At 47.0% G+C, this 24,170-nt stretch overlaps 2 protein-coding genes across 6 annotated transcripts in view; one reads left to right on the forward strand and one right to left on the reverse strand.

Annotated features, from left to right (window-relative positions):
- Positions 1–723: 723 nt before the first annotated feature.
- Positions 724–2,573, reverse strand: LOC134523398 (histone H3.3A). The gene is made up of 4 exons (XM_063352298.1): positions 2,422–2,573; positions 1,757–1,898; positions 1,520–1,673; positions 724–1,423 (listed from the first exon to the last, which is right to left on the reverse strand). Exons 2-4 carry the CDS (start codon positions 1,882–1,884, stop codon positions 1,295–1,297), a joined length of 411 nt encoding a protein of 136 aa, XP_063208368.1. The 5' UTR covers positions 1,885–1,898; positions 2,422–2,573; the 3' UTR covers positions 724–1,294.
- Positions 2,574–6,147: 3,574 nt separating this feature from the next.
- UNK (unk zinc finger) overlaps positions 6,148–24,170 on the forward strand; it is a 46,080-nt gene continuing 28,057 nt past the window's right edge. For 3 of the 5 annotated variants that reach the window (XM_063351819.1, XM_063351820.1, XM_063351821.1), the window contains exon 1: positions 6,148–6,384. In XM_063351819.1, coding sequence (XP_063207889.1) covers positions 6,287–6,384 — 98 coding nt within the window. In that variant the 5' untranslated portion in view covers positions 6,148–6,286. The remainder of the gene's footprint in view (positions 6,385–24,170) is intronic. The other 2 variants (XM_063351817.1, XM_063351818.1) reach the window with 1 other exon arrangement.

Consider the following 24,170-nt stretch of genomic DNA (forward strand, 5'->3'; position numbering starts at 1 on the left):
CAGCCTGACAGGGGCCAGCTGCTCCCAGAGGCACCGCTGGGAAAGCCAGACCCGTCTCAGCCCAGGGCCTGAAGAGCTGTTCTCAAGTGAAGGTTTGAGTATAATCCTGTTTCATCAAAAAAGCTTAGATGGGAAATGAGAATCTTATTGAGCGCCCATTCCAGTTTGCTCAGCAGCCCATATGCTCTCAGGTTGTATAATTAGCTTTTCCCCTCGCATACCATCCTGCGCTGGCTGCTGTTATTAACTGGGGCTTAGTCATGCAGCCAGATCCCACAGAAACTGGTGGGCCCCAGCCCCACACAACCCATGCTGAGACGCTGCTGGGGAAGAAGGTGGTGGTTCACACCACCAAAATAAACTTCCCCTGCATCTACTGGAAAGCAGAAGAAAAAAAAAAAAGCTTAGCATCTCCTCAACAGCTGACACTGATAAGCAGATAAGCTTTATTAATTAAGAAAACCCACAAAGGTTATTCCTCCTCTGCCCCATAGCTGCAAGGCTCAGCTCTGCTCACTGGTCAAGACCAACGACTCAAGCTACAGCAAGCCTCCAAAAAAACTCTGAGGGCAGCCACAGCAAGCTCTCCCTTCTCTCAACAGATAAAATTAAGTTGCTGCAGCAGCACTGCAGGACTCCAGGCACCTACTGCTAAAGCTACAGGAGCCAGGAGGAGGAAGCTTCTTCCAGCCCATATAAACCAAATGACAAAGACTCCTCACATGTGAATGTAAAACATTTAATTTAAAAATGTTGACACTACAATATATAAAATAGCTATTATAAATGCACATAGTGTATTCTATAGCTGCCAGGTTTACGTTTTTAGGAAACTGTAAGTTACACTGTGGTTAAGACTTGTAGTTTCACCCTCTGAAAAAGTCCACATTTGATCACAGTGATGTATGGTCAGACTAACAGCCCCAATTGTTAAACACTTGGATCAAGTCATAACCAGTTTTATTGCAAAAGGACCCTGTACACATTTATATCAATTCTAGTACCTTACAAGTTTAGCTACCCAACAAGTCATTAACATACAGAAACATGCATGAGAAGCAAGAAAGATCACCCATCCCTTCTGCATATTAGCAACTTGTCACTCCTGAGCAACAAGGCTCACATCACTGAGGTTTATGTGAACAGTCACTTTTAGCATTCATCCTGAGTGAAAGATGGAATGACTTAAGTACAAATGCAACATATTATAAACAATTTCTTACAAAAAAGTCACAAATTAAAACCAAAGTATTTTACAGAATTTACTACAAAACACCATAAAAACAGCCTTCACTTAAGCCCTCTCCCCCCGTATCCTGCGAGCCAACTGGATATCTTTGGGCATGATGGTGACTCTCTTGGCATGGATGGCGCACAGGTTTGTATCTTCAAACAGACCCACCAGATATGCTTCACTGGCCTCCTGTTTCAAGAGCACAAGAAGAAATGTCGTTAGAAACCCTCAGCGAAGCATGCTCAGCACCGCAAGCGCCAAGGCCCAGCAGGCCGCGAGCAATACCTGCAGCGCACCGATGGCTGCACTCTGGAACCTCAAGTCTGTTTTGAAGTCTTGGGCGATTTCCCTGACCAGCCGCTGGAAGGGCAGCTTGCGAATCAGCAGCTCCGTGGACTTCTGGTAACGACGGATCTCACGGAGGGCGACAGTGCCCGGCCTGGTTGGAGGAGGAAGGAGGGAGCGGGTGAGGCGGGGCAGGGGCTGCGGCAGCGCCGGGCCGGGCCGTGCCGGCGGCCTTACCTGTAGCGGTGAGGCTTCTTCACGCCGCCGGTAGAGGGGGCGCTTTTCCGGGCCGCCTTGGTGGCCAGCTGCTTGCGCGGAGCCTTCCCCCCGGTGGACTTGCGGGCGGTCTGCTTTGTACGGGCCATTTTTCTTCACTTACCTACGGAGAACAGGCAGGCGTGACACGGGGTCCGGCTCTCTCCATCCCCGTGCCAGCACGACCCGCCAGGCCCGGTGATACCGTGTGTCGTGTCGTGCCCTTCCCCCTCCCCTCTACGTCCAATCCCCTCAAGCCCCAGAAGCGGCAGATGTCGGAGAGCTGCCCCCCTCCCCCGCCGCCGAGGCGGGCAGGCGGCCAGCGGCCTCCCCGGGGAGAACAAGGGGGGGAGGAAGGAGGAGTCACGGTTCCCCCCTCCGCCCCCGCTTCGGCGTTCGTGGCCCGGCCGCTCCCCTCCCCGGGGGAAGGGGACTGAGTCACGCCGCCTCCTCCTTCCTCCCGGGCCGCCCCGGGGAGGTGGGGGGGAGGGGTATGGGGGATGGGAACCGGCCGTGACTCAGGGCACGTAGGCAAGGCCCTGCCTGCCCTCCGAGCTCTAGGAGGAATACAGGCCTCCAACAGCCATCCAGCACAGCCATCCAGCACCGCCACCCGCCGCGGAACGCGCCCGCCACCCGCCACTCACCGCTCGGCGAAGAAGGAAGCACCGGTTGCCGGTACCGCTGCGCACCGAAGCCTGCGCGTCTCCTGCCCCACAGCCGCTCAGCAGCCAACCACCCCCTCACTGCGCCCTCCCCGCCGCGGGGACCCGCGTTTTATAGTGGGGGCGGCACACGGCGCGGTGACCTCACAATGCCTGGAAGCAGCGCGCCGCACCATTGGCCGGGACCTCCGCCGGCGCCGTGGCGTCACGACACACAAAGGCCGTGCTCCGGTTCCTCGGCGCTGATTGGGCGCATGCCCGGACGCTGATTGGTTGTTAAAGTAGGCGCTCGATTGGGTACTGTGGGGCGAGAAGGGGCCAATCGACGGCGGGCGGGCGCTCTGCGTTCTGATTGGACGAAACGGGGCAGGGTTTGGATCCTACCCTTTGTCGCGAAGCTCCACAATGGGAAGTCAATAGGAGCGGGGCTAGCGGCGGTGGGGCGGCTGGCTCCCCCGGGCACCCCCCGCCCGGCCCCGGCCGCCCCCCGACCCGCCCTCCCCCGGGCAGAAAGCGTCTTTCCCGGCCTGTGGTGTGGAGGCGGCTGGCGGGGGACTGCTGCGAGCGGCGAGGGCCGGGCCAGGCCGCGGGGCCGCCCGGGGAGGGGGCCGGCGGGTCCCCGTTCTCCCCCGTCCCCCCCGCCCCCAGCGCCACTGCCTCCGCTTCCCCCGGGAGCCGCAGCGCGCAGGCCGCCGAGGGGCGGCAGACCTCGGGCGGGGAGCGGGAGGCTCCGGTTTGGTGGTGGGTCCCTCGGGGCCCGTGTGTTGCCCCCCCCGCCGCCCCCGCGGCGCTCCTGAGTGACAGCGGGGACGAGTGAAGCCCCTCGCAAGGGAAGAGGCAGCGCCTGCGGCGGGTCTCGCCTGTTTTTACCATTGCAGCAGCCTAAGGGAGGCTCGTCACGGGGTTTGGGTGGTCCCTGCTGGGCTGTGACCCCCCCCCCAAAAAAAGTCAGAGTCTGACCCCTGGCCCTGTGGTGGCCACGCAGGGGACGAGGCTGTGCCCCTCTGGGTCACCGTTCCCTGAGTCCCACCCACTTCGTGCGTTGCCTTCAAACTCCAGCACTAAAGCGAATTGCAAAGTTTCATGGTGACTGAAAATCCAAATTCCATGTTGCCTGTTGGTAGCATCTAGGAAGATAAATAACAAGACTCTCTTTTGGGGGAGATTGCTGCCTTAAGAGTTTATACCTTGTTATATATGACTTTGTCGTTGTATTTGTATCTACTGCTGGGAGTGGAGGCAGGTCCCTGCCCCCACAGGAAGGGTACCTGGATCAGGACGAACAGGTCCCAAATGCCCCGCAGCTGTAGTGCGCGGAACATATAGGGAACACAAACAGACGCCTGCCTAAACCACCGCTCCTAAAGGTATCCGTCAGCTCCACGAGCCGGAGCCCAGCTGTAATCATGCAGACTTTGCATGAGGTTTTGCATCCTCCCCGAACACGTAAGTCTCTGGGGCCAACACCCGGCACGGCGGGCAGAGCCGGGATTGCCGCGGCACTGGAGCTCGGCACGTACCCAGCGTGTCTCCCGCTTCCCCGCCTGCCCGGGTAAGTCAAGCAAACGCGCGCCAATATGGTGCGACAGGAGCGTCACGTGTGCCCGGGCCGGGGCTGCCGGAGGGATGTCGTCTGCTGCGCATCTCCTCTGCCTCTGGTCCTCATTTTCAGGTTAATTTCCTTTCTTGTAAAGGAAAATGTTAATTATTTATCGGAGACAGAAAGCTGCATATCAATGGCGTGACTTGGGAGGTGTAGGTAAACAACCATTTGCATTGCACATGTTTTGGAAAATCTGAAGTAAAGAATTCCCCTTTCATCTGAGTCGTTCACGCTTAGGAAGAAGAAATCTAGCAACCTGTTCTGATGGTAACAGCATAGACTTTAAATCTGATAGTTTTAAGAGCGTACTCTGCTGTCACAAAGGCAGGAGCCCGCTCCTTCGTGTTTGTTACCAGGAGCTGAAATACCTTAGATGTTTCCTTTCCCATAGTTTCGCAGTGATGGCTGCTTACGCCTCTAATTTTAGAGATACTTTTGATTTTTTTTGTTCTCTTTGGGATCGGGGAAAAGCTGTGCACCCTCTGGGATGCAACGAACTGAGGGAAAGGTGAACGCGCCAAAGCGGGAGAGCGCAAACGAGCACGTACGAGGACCTGCGCAAAGATGGAAGCAAATGCACCCTGAGCACACGTAGCTGGTGTGTCCTAAATGTTCCTCTGTTGCTTGGCAGAGCGTGAAACAGAAGAAAACTGGAAGAGGAAACAGTGTCACTACCAGATTGTCAATTAAACATCAGCGAGGAAGGATTGGAGTCCCTGGTTTCCAAATCCCTGAGCATGAAGTGCGCGTTGATGGTGTTTTCAGTGTGATTCGTCAACAATTGAAGGGTTTTTTTTCCGCAGGTTCATCGCTGACAGTGATTTCCTGTTGGGTATACGGGCGTGTGTATGTAGATATTAACTGAAATACCTCCACACATACTGACTTATGAAAAGTTGTCCTACTTGACCAAGAGCTGCATAATTACAGTGCTCCAGCCTCCCGCGGAGGGTTCTTAGATGAATAAGGAGGTATTGATATCCTATGACTTATTCCTGCAAATGCAGGGGAATAAGCTATTAAATTACCCCAGTAAAAGCCTGCCCGCGGTCGGTGCGCAATCAATGTAAATGAGAATTAAAAAAGTTATTTCCCTCCCCAAAACGGCTGCACAGGCAGCGCGCAGACCAGGGCCAAAAGTTTATTATTAACGCCGTTCACCCCGCGCGTGTTGGCAGAGTTAAAAAAAGGTGTTTGCCTTATAAATCCTTGCTGCCCTTTTACCACGCGGCTGGAGGATCCCAGCGAGGGACGCAGTCCTGTGTGGAGCCCGAGAGATCAAAGTCCTATTAAAAGAAGCTCGTATCATTTCCTCCCCGGGAGAGAAGTTAATTTATGGAGGAAGCTCTTCGCATGGGAATTCAGCCACTTCCTTGGACACGGCTTCTTCGGGGGGTGGGGGGGAATTTTCTCCCAGGGGAGGCCTGTGCGATCCTCTGATGACCTGGCATCCTGGGGCCTTTGGTGTCACCTTCTTGGAGGTAGGTTCTCCAGGTGCCTGGCTGGGCCTTCTTCCTCCTCCTCCTTCTCCTCCTCTTCCTCCTCCTCCTATGTTATTCCCAGGCACTTCCTGGCCGGCGTTGTCCCGTGGGTGGGGAAGGCTGCGGAGCCACGACAGATGCCAACACTAAAATAAGCCCTTGGCCAGGACGCCGTGCTCCCGCGTCCATGTTCAGTCCCTGAGGAGGAGGGAAGCGGGGGGGGAGGAAGGAAGTGAGGACGCCTGCCACAAATAACTCCCCGTCCTCTCACAGGCCTCCCGGCCCAGCCTCCCCCACGGCCTTCCCTGGAGGGGCCGTGCCTTCCCCAGGGGCTCGGTGCCCTCACCAGCCTCGGGCCTTTCCTCAGGGCCGGCCCCGGTGATGGCGCCTGGCCGCGGACGCCATTCCGCCCCACCGCTCGGGGGCGCTCTGCCGCCCCGCCCCCCACCTCCCCTCGCACTACAAGTCCCGTCGCTCCCCCCCCCCCCCAACCTCCCCGCGCGGCCGGAAGTGCGGGCCGCGCCGCCGCGGGCCGCCTCTGGGAGTTGTAGTCCCGCCGGCCGGAAGCCGCCGCCCCGCCGCCTCCCGCCTTGGCGGAGGGCGGGCGGGCGGCGGGACTACAACTCCCACCCCGCCCCGCGCACCGGGGCGGCAATGGCGGCGGCGGCGCCTGCGCGCGGCGCCCGCCGTGCGGACCGCGCAGAGTGAATAATAAAGGTCTCCTCGGCGGGAGCGGCGGCGGCGGGAGCGGAAGGCAGGAGGCATGTCCAAGGGCCCCGTGGCGGGCGGCCCCGCCGCGGCCGGGCCGGCGAGCGCCGCCAGCGCGCTGCAGGCGCAGCCGGAGAAGCCGCAGCACTACACGTACGTAGCCGGAGCTTCTTCCCCGCCGCCCAGCCCGCCCGCCCGCGCGCCAACACGCGCCTGACGTCAGCGGGCAGCGTGCGGCACGCGCGCACGGAGACCCGCCGCCCAGCCCGCCTCGCACCGGCTGGAACCGGCCCCGACCGGCGCGGGCCGGCGGGACCCGCCTGCGGGGGGGGGGGGGGAGGGAAGGGGCGGGGGATGAGGGGCTTCCCCCCCTCTCCCGCCGCCCGTGATGCACCGGGGCACCGGCGGCCGCGGCCTCCCCCCGGGGTACGGGGGGCCAGGCCGCTGCGAGGGGGCGGCCGCCATGGTAGCTCCGGCCCCTGCGAGGGGCCGGCCGGCCGGCCGGCTGTCATCGCCGTCCGCTGTGGCTCCCCGCGGCCCAGGCGTGTGTCGCCTCAGGCGTGGAAGTGGCGCTTCGGGGTGTTGGGCTCCTCGCTGGGCTGTCACCCCGGTCGGGCGTCCCCCTCAGAGCTCCCGGGGTGTCTGTGGGCACCTGTGGAGGAGGGAGGTGTCGTGAGGAGATGGGTGCCATGCTGTGTCGCTGCGCCCAAGGACCAAGTCCTTCCCATCCCGTGCCTCGCGTGCAGCCGCTCTGTGAGGGGTGGCTCGAGTGGGCTCCCTCATCCAGGCAGGGGCCTTTGAGACATTGCCCACAGGGAAGTTACGGGAGTGTTTTACTCATGGGTGTGAGAAACGTCCCCCCCATCGGAAATGTTACACGGAAATCGCGAGACGTGCTTGTCCTTTTCCCGCCTTTTCTCACACCGCCCGGGTGCGACGTCTCCGTGAAGGAAAGGCGGGCGGTGTGTGTTACCCCTCGGTTGGTATCGCCTCCGTCGCTGGAGACGCTGCCTCAGTGAAGGCTTATTGCTGGAACGTATCCTTCCCGAGCAAAACATACCATTTCACTGCGTTGTCCCAAGGATGTACACAGCCTCTTGGAGCCTGTGCTGAGTGAACTTGGCCTGTGATAAGTTGTCTGGGTTGGAAGCTCTGTTCTTTTGCAATAGGGATAACGGGGTGGATTGAGTGAGTGGTGTCTCTCTGAGGATGGGCTAGCAATGGACGTGTGATGGGGTGCAAATAGGTCAGTTATTCCCTGTCCTCCTTAAAAGAAAAAAGTTTGGGATCATCCTTTGTGAACAAAATACGTGTGCTGAACTGTCAGTCCTTATCATTTTAGGGTGTTGTCCGCATACAGAAAAAAATGTACGAATTACCCGTATCTCTCACTTGTGTTGATGCCCCCACCCAAAATGAGAAGGGCAGGTTCAGAGCATGGCCTGTATTCTTTTAGTTTGTGTTTTCACAGAGTTGGTGATGAACTTCCCTGCCTTTACACTGTGATACATGGAATAAAAAGAGCTGCAGAAATGCCGAGGCACAGACCCAAACAACCCGTGTGCCCGCTGCAGGGATCATAGGCTATTTCACGTCATCTTCCTTCAGGCTGTTAAGAATACCAGGTCTATGGCAGAATGACGGCTTCTAGGTTCTATGTCTGTCGTGAACATCCTGTTGTCATCTTCAGGGAGCTGGCAACTCACGGCCTTGCAGGTTACTTTATTTGTGGTGGTGTCTAGAATTAAAGTTTGACAGCTTTATAGGAGAAACTGGATGAAGGAGTCTGCTAGGACTGTTGCTGTAGTGGTAAAAGAGGGTACAGGTGGAGTACAGAGGGAGGTGCAGTCACACCAATGACAGAAGCAATTGGTCAAAAACGAAAGGGGGAAAACCTGGATGACAAGGAGATGAGGTAGAGAGATTGTAAGTACACTACGTAGAGGAAGACGAAGGTGATAACGTGGCTAAGCATGACTGTGGAAACAAGGATATAACGGATTAGGAAGGAAACAGTGGAAGAAAGAGTTTAAGAAATTGGGAGGAGAAGGAGGAAGATCAGGACCTGGTAGCTGAAAGGGACAGAGGTGGAAAATGGGACAGTGTGGAACAAAGGTGATGGTGCAGTTAATTAGCTTCTTTCCAGTAAGCAAAACATGCATTTTCAGATGGATGCTAAAAATACTTCAGTGAGAACAGTTGCAGAGAAGCTGAATAACCGTACGTGAAGGATGGGTTTGGGGGCTGCCGAGTGCTGACAGCGGGATGTGAGCCATACTTTGCAAGTCTTGGATTTGTACACTAGGTCACATCATACTGTAAACCTCCTTCTGATAACATATGGGAACTTATTTGGTGGTCCTTCATGCGAACAAGTTGTATGTTGTCAAAATGTAAATATTTTTGTTTTTTTTTTTTCCCTTAAATATAGTTTGTTTCCATAAAATGACACGAAGGTTACAACTTGTAAACTCAAGTAAGCTTAATTATCTGCATACTTTGCTGTTCTCTGGGGACAGGCAATCTGGTGCTGGGGATCTCTGTCTTGGAAAGTTTTGGTTGTATTCGTTAGGAAATGTTCCGGTTTCTGTATTAGTGTTGATTTCTAAACTCTTGATATTATTTGCATGAGATTTTTGGGTACTTTGAACTGCAGTTCTAGATCCTGTCAGTAAGCCTTTATATTTGTTCTACATGTACAGCAAAAGAATATCTGGGGGAAAAAAATAGAATTATTGATGGTATTTCACACATTTGGCACTGTTCGCTAGCAGATGAAGAGCCTAAAAAACCCCTTTGATTGTGTCCTCGGCAGCAGTTGCAGCATACAGGTCGATACTCCTGGAGACCAAGTCATTCTGGTAGACGCCAAACTTTAATTATGAATGGCGTGTTTCTCATCTGGGGATCCGGTATTCCCTTTGTAGAATTCAAGTGAGTGTTGAAATACTCAACAACCGCTGTTGTGTTCTCTCTGGGTTGCTGGATGAGAGGTTTCTGCGTGTGGCTGGTTCCTTGCGATCCCGCGGCTCCCGTAGCAGGATGAGGTCAGTGTGTTCCTCGGACGAGAGGGGTGAGTTGGGCTCGTTTCTGGGGCCCCTGCGGGCTGGTGTGGCTTTGATCTGCTCCGGGCCATGAGCTGTACAGGGGTTAGCTGATTGCTCCTAGTGGGAAGTGGATTTCGTGTGGGTACGCTCTGTCAAACCTCAGTTAAGTATTGACTTTGCACTGTTTCTTAGCTCTAGCTGGCATGGTTATTTTTGTGCGTATCTATCTCTGTCTTTAATGTTTTATCTACAAATGTGGATAGAGGCCGAGTTCAAAGAAACTGAAAGCAAGTGATCAGTCACCTGGAGTTGTAGATACCGAGTACTGTGGTATAGTTTTGTTTTGGTACAGTCTACCCATTCCACTGTTGCCGTCCTCGTTGGTTTTCAGTCAGACTGGACTCTTTAATTGTGAATTGTAAAGATCGTATCCACTGCTTGGGTGTTTATTGATCTGGTAGAATTTAGATAAGTGAAAGTGGAGCAGTCCTTTGTTCGCTGTGCATTCACCTGAAAGTCAGACAGTTTAATAACTCTGCAGGAAAGCAAACATTTGAGTGAAGATAAATTAACCCATTTAATAAAAAACAAAGAGTGCCTTCATTCTAGCCTATTCAAAACACAGATGCTCAAAAGCAGTGTTGAAAATACTCTGATTTAGGTGATAAACTCCTTGGGACGCAGATTTGTTGGGTATAACCCAGATCATCGCTACTCAAGATAATTCTCTTGAGTGTGCCTCTGAAATACGAGCAGCCGTCCTGTAAATAAAATTCAGGTTTCTGTCACCCCACAGGCTCTACCCTCACTTGAGCTCTGGACCAAGATGCCTGGGAGAGCATCCTGTCCTCCTAACAGCAAGATAAGCTTTGCGGTTATGCCTTTGCACCATAAAAGACACAAAACTTGTCCTTCCTTTTGCACGAGGGGAGGATTGTGGGAAATTCCTGAAAGATTAGTACCCTGTAAGTAATGCTAGAACTGCATCCGCTCGACTGTTCGCGCTGTCGTGTTAGCGACTGCTGGCTTGCACTGGCCCAAGCTTTATCTTGCAACCACTTCGATGCCAGCCATTTAGAGGTGGAAGGACTAGTGCACTTGAGTGAAGGGCATTTTAAGTGGGGATGAAAATCACGTTGGTGCAATGCTTTAGTTACACCTCAAATCATAGACATTTTTTGTATCTGCATATTTCTGGGTAGTGCCTTGTCTGGTGGTTTCTCAACCTTAAATAGGAACTCTGATTAGGACAGCGATAGAAATACTGGTGAAGAAATAAAAAAGGCAAGATCATAGGTGGACTTGGATTTCAATAAAGAGCTTGCACGCACAGTCTTATTTATCTTAAAATCTTATGTTTAAATTCTTACTCAAAACCAATGGCATGCAAAAATGCACCTTGAAGCATTTGTAGTAGCAAGAGAGTAATCCTTATCTTCTTATCAGTGGATAGTGCCTTATCGCTGGCAGGGCGAACACAGCATGTCTGATCTCAAATGTGCAGACTAGCTGTCTGTGGAAAGAAAACCAGAAACCAGATGTGTAGCTAATGCGTTTTCAGAGTTGTTGCTTTTTTTGTAAGTGGCTTACTCTTGTAGGACCCTTAGCATTTGTCTGCATAGTCTGTTGGATTATACTTCTGATGTGCTTGAATTGGGTGGTCTTCACAACCTGGCAAATACATTTCAGCTTTTGAAATGGTTTTTAGAAACCTTTTGTGTTCTTTTTAAACCATCAGAACTCTTAAAATAGCAAACCGTTGCCCTAATTCTGCTTTGGTTTTACTGGTGACAACCCTTAGATCAATAAGCTGATATGGACTTATACAAAAATAGAAACTAGCCCTGTTGTTTAAACAAAAAACCAAAACCAACCAACCAAAAAAAACCAAAACAAACAAAACCCTCCACAAACAACCCAGGAAACAACAGCAACAACCCGCATGTGTTTTTAGGTTTCAGATTTGGTAATAACTTTGGAGATAGGTAGGAAAACACAGAATAAGTCAATACTACTAAACCAGGGATTTACCAGCAGTCTACTACATCCTTACCTGTAAATGTCAGCTTATCAGTCAAGTATAAGCTGGTTATTATTGCTATTTTTTAAGTCTTGTGTGAACTTCACTGAATACAAGTCCATTGCAAGCTGTTATTAGGAAGTGTGAATAGTTACAGGAAGTTGGAAATATAAAGTACTGGAGTGTGAACAGGAAGGGCTGCCTTCGCAGTATGTGCTTACCACCGAATACATACCACTGAAAAATAACACTCTAGATTTTATGGTTCTTCAAAGGCTGAGTGGTGAAAGCCTCCAGCTTGAGAGATGGGCTCAGCACAGGCTCCGTGTGGGGCTGCGCTGTCCTGCTGATCAATGTACGTGTTGAGGCCATAAGGTATTTCTCCCTTGTCTCAAAGTGGGACTGGAGCTGTGGTTTACTTGCTATGTTTTCACTTAATAAGCGAGTATTTTTAGATACCAAAAGTGTCATGGAGTTCACATACAGGTAACTGCTGTGTAAGTGGCATATAAATATTTTGCAGAGTGAAAAGCTTTGTGTACTGCTTTGACGTTTTCAGAATTAGTTTTGATCTGGCTAGGCTTGGTATTTCAAAAATCCAAAACTCTGTGAAAGAGGAGAGGGATCCAGTCACACAGAATTACTCCAACTTGGAAAACAGTTCTTTCAATTTTTTTATTTAAAAAAAAAGTATTATTTTTATACACTGCTTATGCGAGAATATAGGATAACTTTTTGTGTCAGAGGAAACAAAATTAATAGTTCTTTTAGAAAACCTCAGAGCTTAGAGTTTCCCATTATATCCATTTTTCTCATGTTGTAGGTTTATGTGTTGTCTGTCTTTTTTATATTGTGTGGTGGCTTTATTTTAAGGAAAAGTCTGTTGGACTTCAGTATTTTATTATTGTTAGATCTATTCTTTTTATCAGAATAGGACTTTTTCTGACTTCTATGAGCATCTGAAATGTTCAGCCTTCTTGTTACAAAGGGTCTGACCAATGTCCCCCAGAAAATTTCCTTGCGGAGCATGACAGCGTTTCTGCCTTGCTGTTTGCTGGATGTTGCCGCCCCTGTACAGCGTGGCGGGAGGGGATGTGTCAGTCCATCAGTTAATCACGCTTATTGTGTAGCGTATTAGCATGAGCTAACTGTCACTGCTAGACTGTATTAATACACCGGGCTGTGAACTGGGGCAGCCGGAGAGCAGGCACGTGATCCCTTCTGTTAACCCTGTTATAAGGAGCTATAATTTCGAAGAGGGGAGCAAAATAAAGAGCTGGAGCAATAATGTCTTAAATTGCTGTGTCGAGACTCGTGAGAACCTGCTTGTCAGGACCCTAAGAGCACGTTCATTTTCAGGGCATGCCGAGGTGGTGTTTTGTTCCTGCCGTTAACTTTTTGCTTTTTAAAAACTTTATAAATCTTTTTGAAAGCACAAGAGACAGGGCTGAAAGAGATTGTGAGAAGTTACCTGGTCCGTCCCTTTGCCTAACGGAATCACCGACATCTAAAGTGTTTCTATGAATTTTTTTTGCCCAATTGTTGTTGCTTTTTTCATATTGTGTCAGTTATTTTCCTTCTTAAAAACTGCTTAAACTAGATTTTGGTGAAATTGTGGGCTTTATTGAGAGATAGTTTGTCTTCTGTATCAGGTCAATCAAAAGCCTCACCAGAAGGGTACGTGAGGAGATGCTAAAAGGCTTCTGCTTTCTCAAACTCCACCTAGTGATGACGGCCAATTTAGATGCTTGTGATAATTTTCTTGACAATCTCCGTCTTGTGTATTTTGATCAGTGCTTGATGCAGTTAATACCAGTTTGACATTTGAAATATCAGTTGGAATGAATGTTCCCTTAAGATGAATACCAACAATTTCTTTTCTTTTTAGCTTTGTTGTAAGCTGTCTTCTGACTCATACACTCTCACCCTGCCCCAGTGTTCATTCAGGTTTACAAGGTTATTGTTACAACAATAAAAGTTATACGTTTTCTTTGAAAGAAATATTTCAGTTTTAAGTGCTAAAGTGCAGTGATGGCCATAAAAGTGCCAGCTCACCGAAATGCTTGATACTGGCCTGATTCTTATCTCTTATTAAAAAGTCAGACATTTAATATAGTTGTCAGAATGCTGACAGGAGAGGAACTTCTGCTGAGCTTGTGGTCAGACAAGAAAAATCTTAGGCCATCCTTAGCTATCTGTTGGTCAAAACCAGCAAATACGTTTCAGTAGAGCATATCAGCTTATTAAGAATGATGGCATTCTTAATTACAGTTAAGAAATTAAGGCTGGATTGCTCTTTATCATCGTATGCCTGGAACTTCCTTAGATTAACCAGCAGTCATGCACATATGGAAAGAGAAATAGTTTCTTGAAACTATACCTGATGAATATCTGCAAAAATCTGAATTAATTAAAGTCAATATTGTTTTACTTGTTAGCCTTCATCTTCAGCATGTCGCCACAGTTCAAAAAGACGCCGTCAATTCACACCCAATATGCTCAGAGGTGATTTTTCTCCTCCAGCCTTCAATAGACTGTGAGCTTTCATTAATAGCACTTGAACGTTACCATCATAGCAGAAATAAAAACAGCAGATGCCTCAGGGCAATTGTGCAGCTTTACAGCAACAACAAAAATATTGTTTGCACGTTTAAGATATCTTGAGAGTGACACCAGACTTGTTCATGTATTGATTAGTCAAAATGGAGAAGGAGAAGCTGTGGTGTAGCCTGGGATTTATTTGACTGCTTTCCCCTTGGTGGAGAGCTGGTACGCATCCCGATGACAGCGTACCTGCTTGAAACAGTCTGGTGTGGGGTCCTATAATGGTTCTTCTTTGGACCAACTTATCTGTGTGTGTAGGACTCTTATTCTGAGGTCTGCCTGCCTTATGGAGTGTCGAAAGGGTCTGCTAGGCTGCAGCAGACACAGATGAAGTCTGATTTGAGTGCTGAATGGAAAAGAAAATCGATTGAATGGGTAACATTGATTGTTCAAAGTCAACCAGTAAGAGTTGGCTTTTATCTTTGCGCTGGCACATGTGTTATGGGATGCAGGTTCATGCTTGTTAGATAATCACCGTGTTTTGTTTCAAACTCAAGACAGAAAATGTCTGTTCACAAATGTAAGCCTTTCCAAAGAGGCTGCTGCAAATCTGGTTGGCATTTAACATGAGAAGAAGCAGATGCCATTTCATTTTCAAATGTAGATTGGTCTGGATGAGAGCACTACAGATCCGTCACTTCTTGTGGATTTTTGGTTTTCTGTTTTTTGGTCCAATGTAAGTACAGACCTTCAAACAGTTCACATACTGTCTTAAAAGTGCTGTGAGTATGGGGCTGCAATTGATCTACGAGCCGTTTGGTAAATCACGAGGGTTCTCGGCGTGGTTGGGAGAAGGAAGGTTACTGTGCTCTATTTCTGAAGCACCTCTTGCGAGACAAGATGTTGAAGGTTAGCTGCATAAAAATGCTCATAAAAATCTGTAACTGAAACCATGAGCTATGTAATGGCTTGTATGGAAATAATATTTTTCTGAATTAGCCTTTATGAATTCTTGCATGTGGGATGTTTTGTTTTAGGGAACTAGCAGAGTGAGTAACGCAAGTTTTAAAACAGCCCAGCCCTGTTCCCAGCCTTCACTAGTGTTTCTACAGTTGCTATCCCTGGGTAGGCTTTATTAGTGGTTGAATTGATGGTGAGAGAAGTACAGTGTGGAAAAACTTTACTGGAAGCTGGAACTTCAATTTTTACAGCCCAGGACATCAGTGTGTTACTCAGACCGTAATTCATTGTCTGATGTGTGTTAAGTCCATTTGAACTCTACCTTTCTGCAGATGTTCTCCACGTGTCTAAGGCTACAAACACTAACGCTAGGATAAAGCATCGTCTATCCGATCCAGTTAACATAAGATAGAACAAATTATCTGGATATAAGCTGAATAAATGCCCTTAATAGACGAACCTGTGAATGGATGTTTTTGCGATGTAATTAGTAGTAAAATATTTAACTGCTCATATTTGAGCACATGTCGATGTATTGTGCTGACAGTTGAACGGGGTATAAACCTTCAACAGTGTACAGCTGTCTGGATGAAACAAGCTCCGGTATTTTCATTGAAACAGTTAGGCTCAACCCATGTGTTACAGAAAAATAATTATTTCAATATGATCTGTTTTCATAGACTCGGCACTTACACAGGTGCTGTAGGAAAGGATTAATGGCAACTAAATAGTTCGTAGAGTAGAAACGAAGCCAGAGAGTGATGAGGGTTATCTCGACTGGGGTGATCCGTGTTTGAAAACAGGGAGGTGTACTTTAGGGACAGCTGTGTTGTTTATGTGAACTAGCCGTGTCAAATTGAAAATATGTCATTTAAACTTGGAAAAAATTGCCTGTGTTTTTAAAACATTGCACAAACTGTCTAAACGCTTAGTTAATTTTGAGGGCATGTCAAGTAATACATATTCATGGCCAACTAATTTGGGGAAAAAGGAGATGAAACCCAAGGAAATGTAAATGTAAACTCAAGACTTTATACAGAGTTCTGGATCCTGCTGAATGGCTTTTAATGAAATGTCGTGCAGTTAAATGTTTGCATATACCTGTGCTTGGATTGTTTTAATTAAAAAGGTGAAAGCTCTGTGTAAACAAACAGTTATGTTTAAGATGGATTTTATTGTTATGGTTTGGCCATATATATTTCATGGTCCACTGATGCAACAAGTTTATGCCTTTTAAAGAGAGCACACCGCCAAAAAACTGACTCAAATTGTTTTATTTGTTGGGTTTGAATGACACAACTCGATGTATGCCAAGCCGACGGGATGCACGGCTTGAGGGGAGTCAGAACAAGCACCTCCTTTCCCCCGACAGCTGCAGACTGTAACACAATTGGAAGTCAGCAGAGTTTGCGTCTTGGCTGGTGATATATGTTCATTTTATTGAGTTAGCTCCAATTTGAAAGCCTTGATTTTCTTACCTCATCAAGACCAGAGCGTTGGTGAGGTACTTAGCTACATACAACATGGGATTTCTCTTAAAACAAAGCCATTTTTGCTATAACTCTGGAAACTAAAAAATGTTTGCCTGAAACTGGCGCGAGGCTGTCTCACCGTGATGTGCTGGCACCATGCCGTAGCGTCTCTCTTCATTTTTCCTTTATTTTTCAGTGTAGACAAGACACAACTGTTTGTGTCTGACGTTTTCCTTTTCATTGAAAAATGTCCCCATCATTTCTGATAGTTGCCAACGCATGTTATTTTTAGCATGGACTTTTGCAGTCACTCAAAGTTCTTATCTCTGAAGTATGGGTAGAAGATAGTTCTTTCCTTGCAGCTGAACTGAATTAGTTGCATTGTTGTGCACCCCATGATCTGCTTTGAGATCCAGAAATAGAGTTACAGCAGGGATCAGGTTACTGTTGAATATGACTATTGTACTTGTTGATGCGCTATCCTTAGCTTTCTGTAATCTAGCAGTTTGTGCTTTAGCTTCTGCAGCACACACTATCCTTTAGCATTTGTTTGGAAGCTTCCAGCTCAACTTTACTTACTGAATTGATCAGATGCCTAGAAAAAGGAAAACTTGGAAGTGCTGCCTACCTATTTCTGTATTGAAAAGTGTGGGAGCCATGTGCTATGGATGTGAGCAGTTGTCTTTGCGATCACTAAGGTACACCATGACTTATATGAACCCTTAAACCAAAAAAAACCACCTCCACAACCAAACAAGCCCAAGTCTATGCATCTGCAATAAGTCTCTCCAACTCTCACTTTCTTTATTTGCCCTTAGACTGACATTATTGTCAAGCTCTAATGGAGAAGGGGAAATCTAACAGCTTTAAAATCGCACAGTGCTGTCTGCTGTGTGACCTTTTTCCAGTTGATGGTTCAATTTATTTAGGTGATAAAGAAAACACTGAGGCATGTGAAGTCTATCTTCCTGACAGATGTGAGCTTACTGAAACTTTTTCCTCATCCTTTTCTCCTTCTCCACATTCACAGCCAGCCTTTTGTTTTTCTAAAGTGATCCATATATTTTTCTTGGAGGTTTAAATGCTTTCTAATCTTTTCAGGGTTTACAAAACTGCACCTGGCTGCTGGCGGTATGGAACGGCAAATAGACTGATAGTTGTTGAGATGTATCAAGAGAGATGTTTGCATTTTGTGTCAAGTGATGCAAAGCGTATGCAAAAGCCTTGGTGTGAAGCGTGAGGGTTTGGTCGGGTCTCTGAGGTTATTTACAAAAATACCATTACATATGGAAAATGAGAAATATCCAGTCGTGGTGAGCCACAGTAACCAATAAAGATTACTGGTAGAACATGGTCAGAACATTCCCTGAAATCAAGATGAAAACCTTCAAGGTTGTCGTTGAAAGTGTGTGTTACTGTTTGATATTCAGCAGTGATTCGTGTGAGGCTCTGTTTCAATATTAGATGACATCTGCCAGTAAGTAAAATATATTGTTTATTGAAACAGACTTGTCCTAACTACTGCTCTTACTAGACGGATGTTAGACATTTCCTTGCCGAGGTTTAGGCAGGCTGCAAACCAGGCTGCTGGTAGCCTGCAGCTGTCGGCAAGGGATTTGGTTGCCTTGTGCCCACCCCTGGGAGCAAGGTACTGCAACTCCTATGAAGTTGGATTGTTTATTTCACTTTTTTCTCCCAAATCCCAAGAAATCTTGGGAATTGAAGGCTATGTTCCCTGTCAGGAAGCCTGCTTTGCATTGAAATGCCAGCATTTTATAAGATGCCGTGGGAATGCTGGTTTCAACCCCTTTTTCCCAAAGGGTTTGGACTCCATGGTGACTGGAAGCAATAAAAGCCCCAAGGTAGGCAACCTGCCGAACTCCCTGCTACACTGAGAGATTCCTTAAAAAGCCCAACCTTCTAGTAGCCCTGTTGATTTGCTAAGAGATGTGTAAGGGTGTTACAGGGAATTGTCAACGCAGAGAAACTGAATAGCTGTTAACAGAATATCCGTTCCAGACTAACTATTTTGGAACAACACTATTCTTTAAATCTCCATTTCATTTTTTTTCCTTCTTACTCTGGAATATCCTCTTTGTCCTAAAAGCAAAAACTCCTGAGCAATGTCAGAGCTGCATATCGTAGGTTTTCTCTTTGCTTTTCAGTAATGATATGTTAAACGAAAGGTGCATTAGTAGGATTTTTATTGAGTATCCTGTTGGAATAAGTAGATTCTGTCATGCACCACTGACTCATTTCAATTGGAATACCACAGTTCAGTAAAAGAAAATAATTGAGTCATGGGTTTCTTACTTAAAGTGTGTCTGATATCATCTTCTGCAATAAAATTTTATGAGGGTGAAATGAATTTAGAGCGCTGATTAAATATAGGCAGCTCTCTTCCTCTTGTGTTGGGGTGGCTCTTTGAGCTTAAGAAGAAAACAGCAGTTTTGAAAATATTTTCAATAGATAGATAAGCATTATTGAATTAGAAACATTTATATCTACAGTTAGATAGTTTCTCCTGGGTTTTGCAGTGCTGCCTGCTTTGCAGGCAGTCTGTTGGGTAAACACACCCTGGTTTACTTCAGATAATTTTGTGCTAGCTCAAAACACTAATTTAAAAGCTAAACTGATGATTTCTTAATTTTTATTTTTTTCTCTCACCTAAACTAAATTAGAAAAACTTTCTCCAGCGTGCTGTCTGGACAGATTGGTGCCAATGGGAGCTGATGAGCAGCTGAGAGCAGTGACCTCTGTCATTCAGGCTGCAATATTCAGGAAGGATGTCTGTCTACAAGTGAGGTGAACTGGGACCACCTGAAACCTCACACAGAAGTCTACGGCCTCATGCAGTCTTGTCTGAAACAGCAGGACATGACAGATACAAAAGTGCCAGCAAAAGTCCCCTGTATTCCTGTGTGCTCTTGTGCCGATGAAATATCCTTGCCGGCATGATCCTCTGCTGAGAGAAGGCAGACAGGACTAAAATAAATGGTAGTGGCAGCAGAGCATTTTTTTTCCTGATATCTGAAATCTTATCAGGAACTTAAGCCTTCGTTTAACAACAAAACAAAACAAAAAAAACCCAAACACTTTATTTGTAGCTTTCTTGGTTAGATTTGTCTCTGTGGGCTCTCTTGGATGGTGGCTAATACTAAGAATCTTTATACAGCCCTGACCTAGTAATTCCTAATATTAGTGCTAATAATAAATCAAAGGCTGGACTTTACAGAAGTGACCAGAGCCTCTGCTGTCTGAACGTGCCCTGAGCTGCCTTCTCTTGAGTTAGCTTTCTCGTGACCAAGGAGCAGCTGCAGGGCTGGAGCCCCTCTGACAGTGGGCAGTGCTTTGAGCGTGCTCTTGCCCACTGGTGTAAAAGGTGTCCGTAGTTCACACTGCTCTAACCCCAGATAAACAGCGCTGGTACCAATCACTTAACGCAGGCACTTTACTACGGGTGCTGTAGCATAGTTTCATGGGTGTAAACACACACCCACATACATGTGAAATCTAGATGAGAGTGGTGTTAGATCTCACTATTGTCCTACATTTACAGCCAGTGACTTAGTCGGGATTAGCCAAACAATTATCTAATGGTTTTCTCTCTGATGCCGTACTGCCGCAGAAGATTCAGATCCTGTTTATGAGCCTCCACGTTCTCTTTGGGCCCGAAAGGAGTTTTCGCAGAAAGGGGATTGACTGGGAGGAGCAAGGAAGGCTGCGAAGGAAAGGAGCTCGTCTTGGGGCCTACGTTAAGATTTCAAATAGCGCAGGGGGTGTCGGATGCAAAGGAGGGCCCGGCCTTGTGTTATGAGAGCAACAAGAGTTTGGTATTGTTTCCGCCCCCCCAGTCTTCCTGATTCCTCTGTTACAAAGCAGAGACTTCTCTCTTGGCGTCAGTGTGCGTCTCCCAGTGATTTCAGGGAGCTTTGGGTAAGGCTTTTAATGAGGAATTTAGAGCTCAGCTGTCTTCGTGCATTACCGGCACATTTTCCTGAATTGAGCTCACGCCACTGCATGTATGACTTATGTCAAGTTTGGCAGGAAGTTTGCAGCCCTGGAACAGGCTATGGCTGCAGGTATCCTCCCGTGCTGAGCTGCCTGAGTGCACCGGGTGTGAACAGAGCCAAACCAGTAGAGCTGCAGCAAAGTAAGAAATCTCTGCAGCAGTGGGCAATGAATTGACCAGGACAAGGCTGCAATTGTTGAGTTTAAAAACGAAGCTTCTAGGTTAGAGTTTCTTCTTGGCTTCTCTCTCTCTTTTTTTTTTTTTTAACTCCTCCTTTTTAGGTTTGATTATTTTTGGTGGTGGTGTTTGGAAATACAAATTTTTTTTTTTTTTTCTTTTTTCCCCCCTACCCCGCTCATCTTTTTTTCCTGTAGCTCCCAAAGCAGTTGGCGGCTGATTCCTCCAGGGCAGAGGGGGAACTAGCTGCAATGACTAGTTGCAGATGTAAACACTTGCTGCCCTGCCCTGGGGAGTCGAGCTGCTACTGGCAATTAAAGGCAGGTAGCAGTGCCCGCGCTAGCGTAAATTCTTGCGGACAGTAATTACTGCCCCTTCCCGCAGCCCACCCCAGAGGAAGTGGAACTTCAGTGAAGTAGCATTGGGTTTTTTCTAATTCTTTGCTGCTGCTGTCAGTCCCTTGGAGTTCCCAAAGCTTAAGTCTAAGAACCTCTCGTCTTCTTAGTGAAATAAGCTTTCATTTCCAGTAGCGTCCATCCTGTTCGGCAGCAAGTTCAGTTCAGCCTGGGGACTTTGCTCTGCATTGTTCTGTCCGGTCTTGTCCTATTTGTTTAGAATTGCATTTGTCTTTGTTTAGTAGAACTCATAAATGATAACATTTCCTCCAGGAATGCGGGTGTTGCTGTTGATGTTAATGTAGTATCAGAAGAAGACCGTGCTACGTGCTTTGCACTTTTAAAAAAAAATTGTATGGGTTTGAAAATATGACGTATACACAAATACAAAAGAAAATGCATGTAAAGCAGACCAACACAAACTAAGTAGTTTAACTTTTTTTTTTAATAAATATAAAAGTAACCCCTATATAAAATGGGGGTAATAATTCTTCTGCCACTCATGTGGGGACTGTAGCATTTCCTGAGATCTTTAGAGAGGAGTTGAGAAATGTAAGTTATCATTGCTGGATTTCCTCTTCCTGTACAGGCACAGTGTTTGGCTGACACGCTGTGAAATATGTACCAGTTATCAACATGTTTTCAGTTTCAAGGGTCGTTCAAAAATTCCTTTTCTCAGCTGTTCTGGGGAAAAAGAAAAAAACGTATAGAGACCATTGACACCAGAAGAATCTGTCATGACAGTGTTTTCTGCATTTCTGTTTAGAGCCTTTGCAAAAAGGCTACTGAAATATTAATAGCTTTCCGCTTTGTGAGCCATCACATTGCGGTAGTGCGGTCTGTGTATCCTTTCTATGTTCCCAAAACACATGTGGTTTAGATGCCTTTCATATATTTTAATACAAAGTGGCTGGTTGAGTGGTACATGTTCTCCCAGAGGAGCCAAAAATTGCTTCATGGATCAAGAAAATAAAGGGCTATAAAGCAATTTACCATTCGGGCTATTGTGGAGGAGAGTGATTTTAAAACGCTGTAGTGGCTTGAAAAAAAGAAAAACCCAAAGCAGTGATTGAAAGGCTTGAAATGACTGAGTTAATGTGACAACTCTCCTTTCCCTCTGACGGGTCCGTTGCAGAGGTGATCATGCACAGTTCATGTGTCGTGCGGAGCTCAGTGGTACCTGTTTGGAGGACTTGCTTTGAAATTAAGAGTGAGAGATTATTTATTTAATAGACAGCATTAAAGAATGAGTTTCTGATGAAGCAAGTTAGGTGTTAAACACTTTTCAGGTGAACCATTTACTTATGTAATTATCTCTCATTTACATTATAATAAAAGTTTCTCCGGGGAATTTAGCCAATCATGAAATGCAATTAATTTTCAAATGCTCTTCAGCAACAATTGACACTCCAGAGACCAAAATCCCTAGTCAGTGTGTACGTTTTTAAACTCTCCTGCTAAAGGGAAGCTGTTTCAGCTTGGTTGATAGTGCAGTTGTTAAATTTTAGGGGTTTTTTTAACAGCATTTCATACACACCTATCACTATAAGTCTGGAGTGCTGGGCTTGATACCCAGGTTGTGTAGGCCTGATATATCTCCCCTTCGTTTCCAGAGCATGGAAGTGGTTCGGGATGCTGTTCTTCAAATTAAGCCCAGGATTCATTTCAGTGAAGATGGAAGAGTTTCGATGCTCTTGGTTTCTATCGCCGGCTCCGATTGTTGTATGATACTGGCCAGGGCATGTAGCCAGCTGTTTTGCAGTTTCTCCCTGTGTAAAATGGGAGTAATATAAACCTCATGTCTCTGAGGTGTACCTGGAGACGTTATGGGTGGAAGGGTCTGGTTGGTGACTGCGTAGTATCTCCGGACAGCAGACTTAAGTATCGTGCTGCTTAAGTTTACTTAATTCACTTTCTAACCTAAATGTTATAGTCACTTTTGTTCTAGGTCCTATTAGTGTGTTGATAAGATAAAATAATCTGTGGAATTCCACGTTTTACAACTGTACTTAGTCCAACAGCTTAGAAAGCTTTTCAAGAATGGATTAATTTTACTGCGGCATTCAGTTTTCAGAGGCATTGCTGCTGTGGCTGGAGCAGGGATCTCCATTTCAATGGAGTCGGCTTTTTAAAAGCGAAAAGGATCAGAGTGATTTGTTAGCCCTCACCTACTCCAAACAGACCAGTTTCTGCAGCTGGCTCCGGTTTTTCTGATCTTAGGCCGTGGGCCCCAATGCAGATACTGTTCCGGCCACGCTGGATTGCAGGGGACAGATGGGCTGGGGTTGCAAAGGGCTCACAGCGGCTGCGGAGCCTCTCCAGCCCCGAGCGTTCACCAAGCAGGAGCAGTGGAACCTGCAAGTCTCACGTGTTTGGAGGCTGAAGAGGAGGAACAGCTTTTATCCTTTCATGCTTGCAAAATCCAAAGTAGGAAAGCTCTTGCCAGTGATATTCTCTCTTCGTAGCAAACAAATAAAACCACTTTGGTTGAATTTGTGCATTTTCCTGAGGCTTTCTCTTCAGCCAGGGGCAAAAAGGAAAGGAGGCTTTATTTACAGATGTTGCTTTCAGAATGAATCTTGCATGATATTATCTGTAAATGCGTCTTTGGGCATTAGACATCTTTCCATTTATTTAGAAACGTGATAGAAAGATCGTCTGATACGGGAATGAATACTTGACAAATTCCTGTACTCTGTTTTGTTGCCTGGAGTATACGTATGCAGTTTAAAAGGAGCCCATACCTGTTGTTAGATCATCCTGTTGCACTTTGAGTTTGACCGACAAATTTTGTTACTCGCTGTTTAAACTGACTTTTAAACACAAGAGACCGGAATGTGACTTGTGGGAGGCAGTTCCCCACAGCTGCTTGCTCTGGGCTGGCTGGGATGTTCTTGGAGGTGTCTCTGAGACCCAACCCAGTGGGATTCGGGTCTGAGCTACTCGAACTGTTCGTATGTTCCCTATAAATACAGGGCAGCTACTGGGTTTCGGGCAGTGTGGATTTTGTAAGCACCTACACACAGATCACAGTTAGATCATTATGTTGATCTAAACCATTTTGTAATCCTCTACAATCTGGGTTTAGAGGCTGTTATTAGTGTCACAAATAAAAGCTTGTGCCTTCTTTAGTTCTCGGGATAAAAGAAGACACGTACTTTCAGAGAATTACATATTAAAATTAAAGCAACATAAACATGCAGGAATTTGAGGATAGTTATCCCACTTTTCAAGACTGAGTCCTGAATTCACAAGATTGCAAGAGAAATTGATTAATTTTAATTTCATAGTTGACTGTGTACTGAAGAAGCC

The sequence above is a fragment of the Chroicocephalus ridibundus genome, chromosome 14 (genome assembly GCF_963924245.1).
Source record: "Chroicocephalus ridibundus chromosome 14, bChrRid1.1, whole genome shotgun sequence".
NCBI classification, from domain to species: domain Eukaryota; kingdom Metazoa; phylum Chordata; class Aves; order Charadriiformes; family Laridae; genus Chroicocephalus; species Chroicocephalus ridibundus.

Excerpts from the sequence above, each read along its gene's own strand:
- LOC134523398 (XM_063352298.1), bottom strand. The coding sequence starts at position 1,884 with ATGGCCCGTACAAAGCAGACCGCCCGCAAGTCCACCGGGGGGAAGGCT. Across the intron at positions 1,674-1,756 it reads AAGAAGCCTCACCGCTACAG|GCCGGGCACTGTCGCCCTCC; the intron begins GTAAGGCCGCCG and ends TCCTCCAACCAG. Across the intron at positions 1,424-1,519 it reads CAGCCATCGGTGCGCTGCAG|GAGGCCAGTGAAGCATATCT; the intron begins GTATTGCTCGCG and ends CTCTTGAAACAG.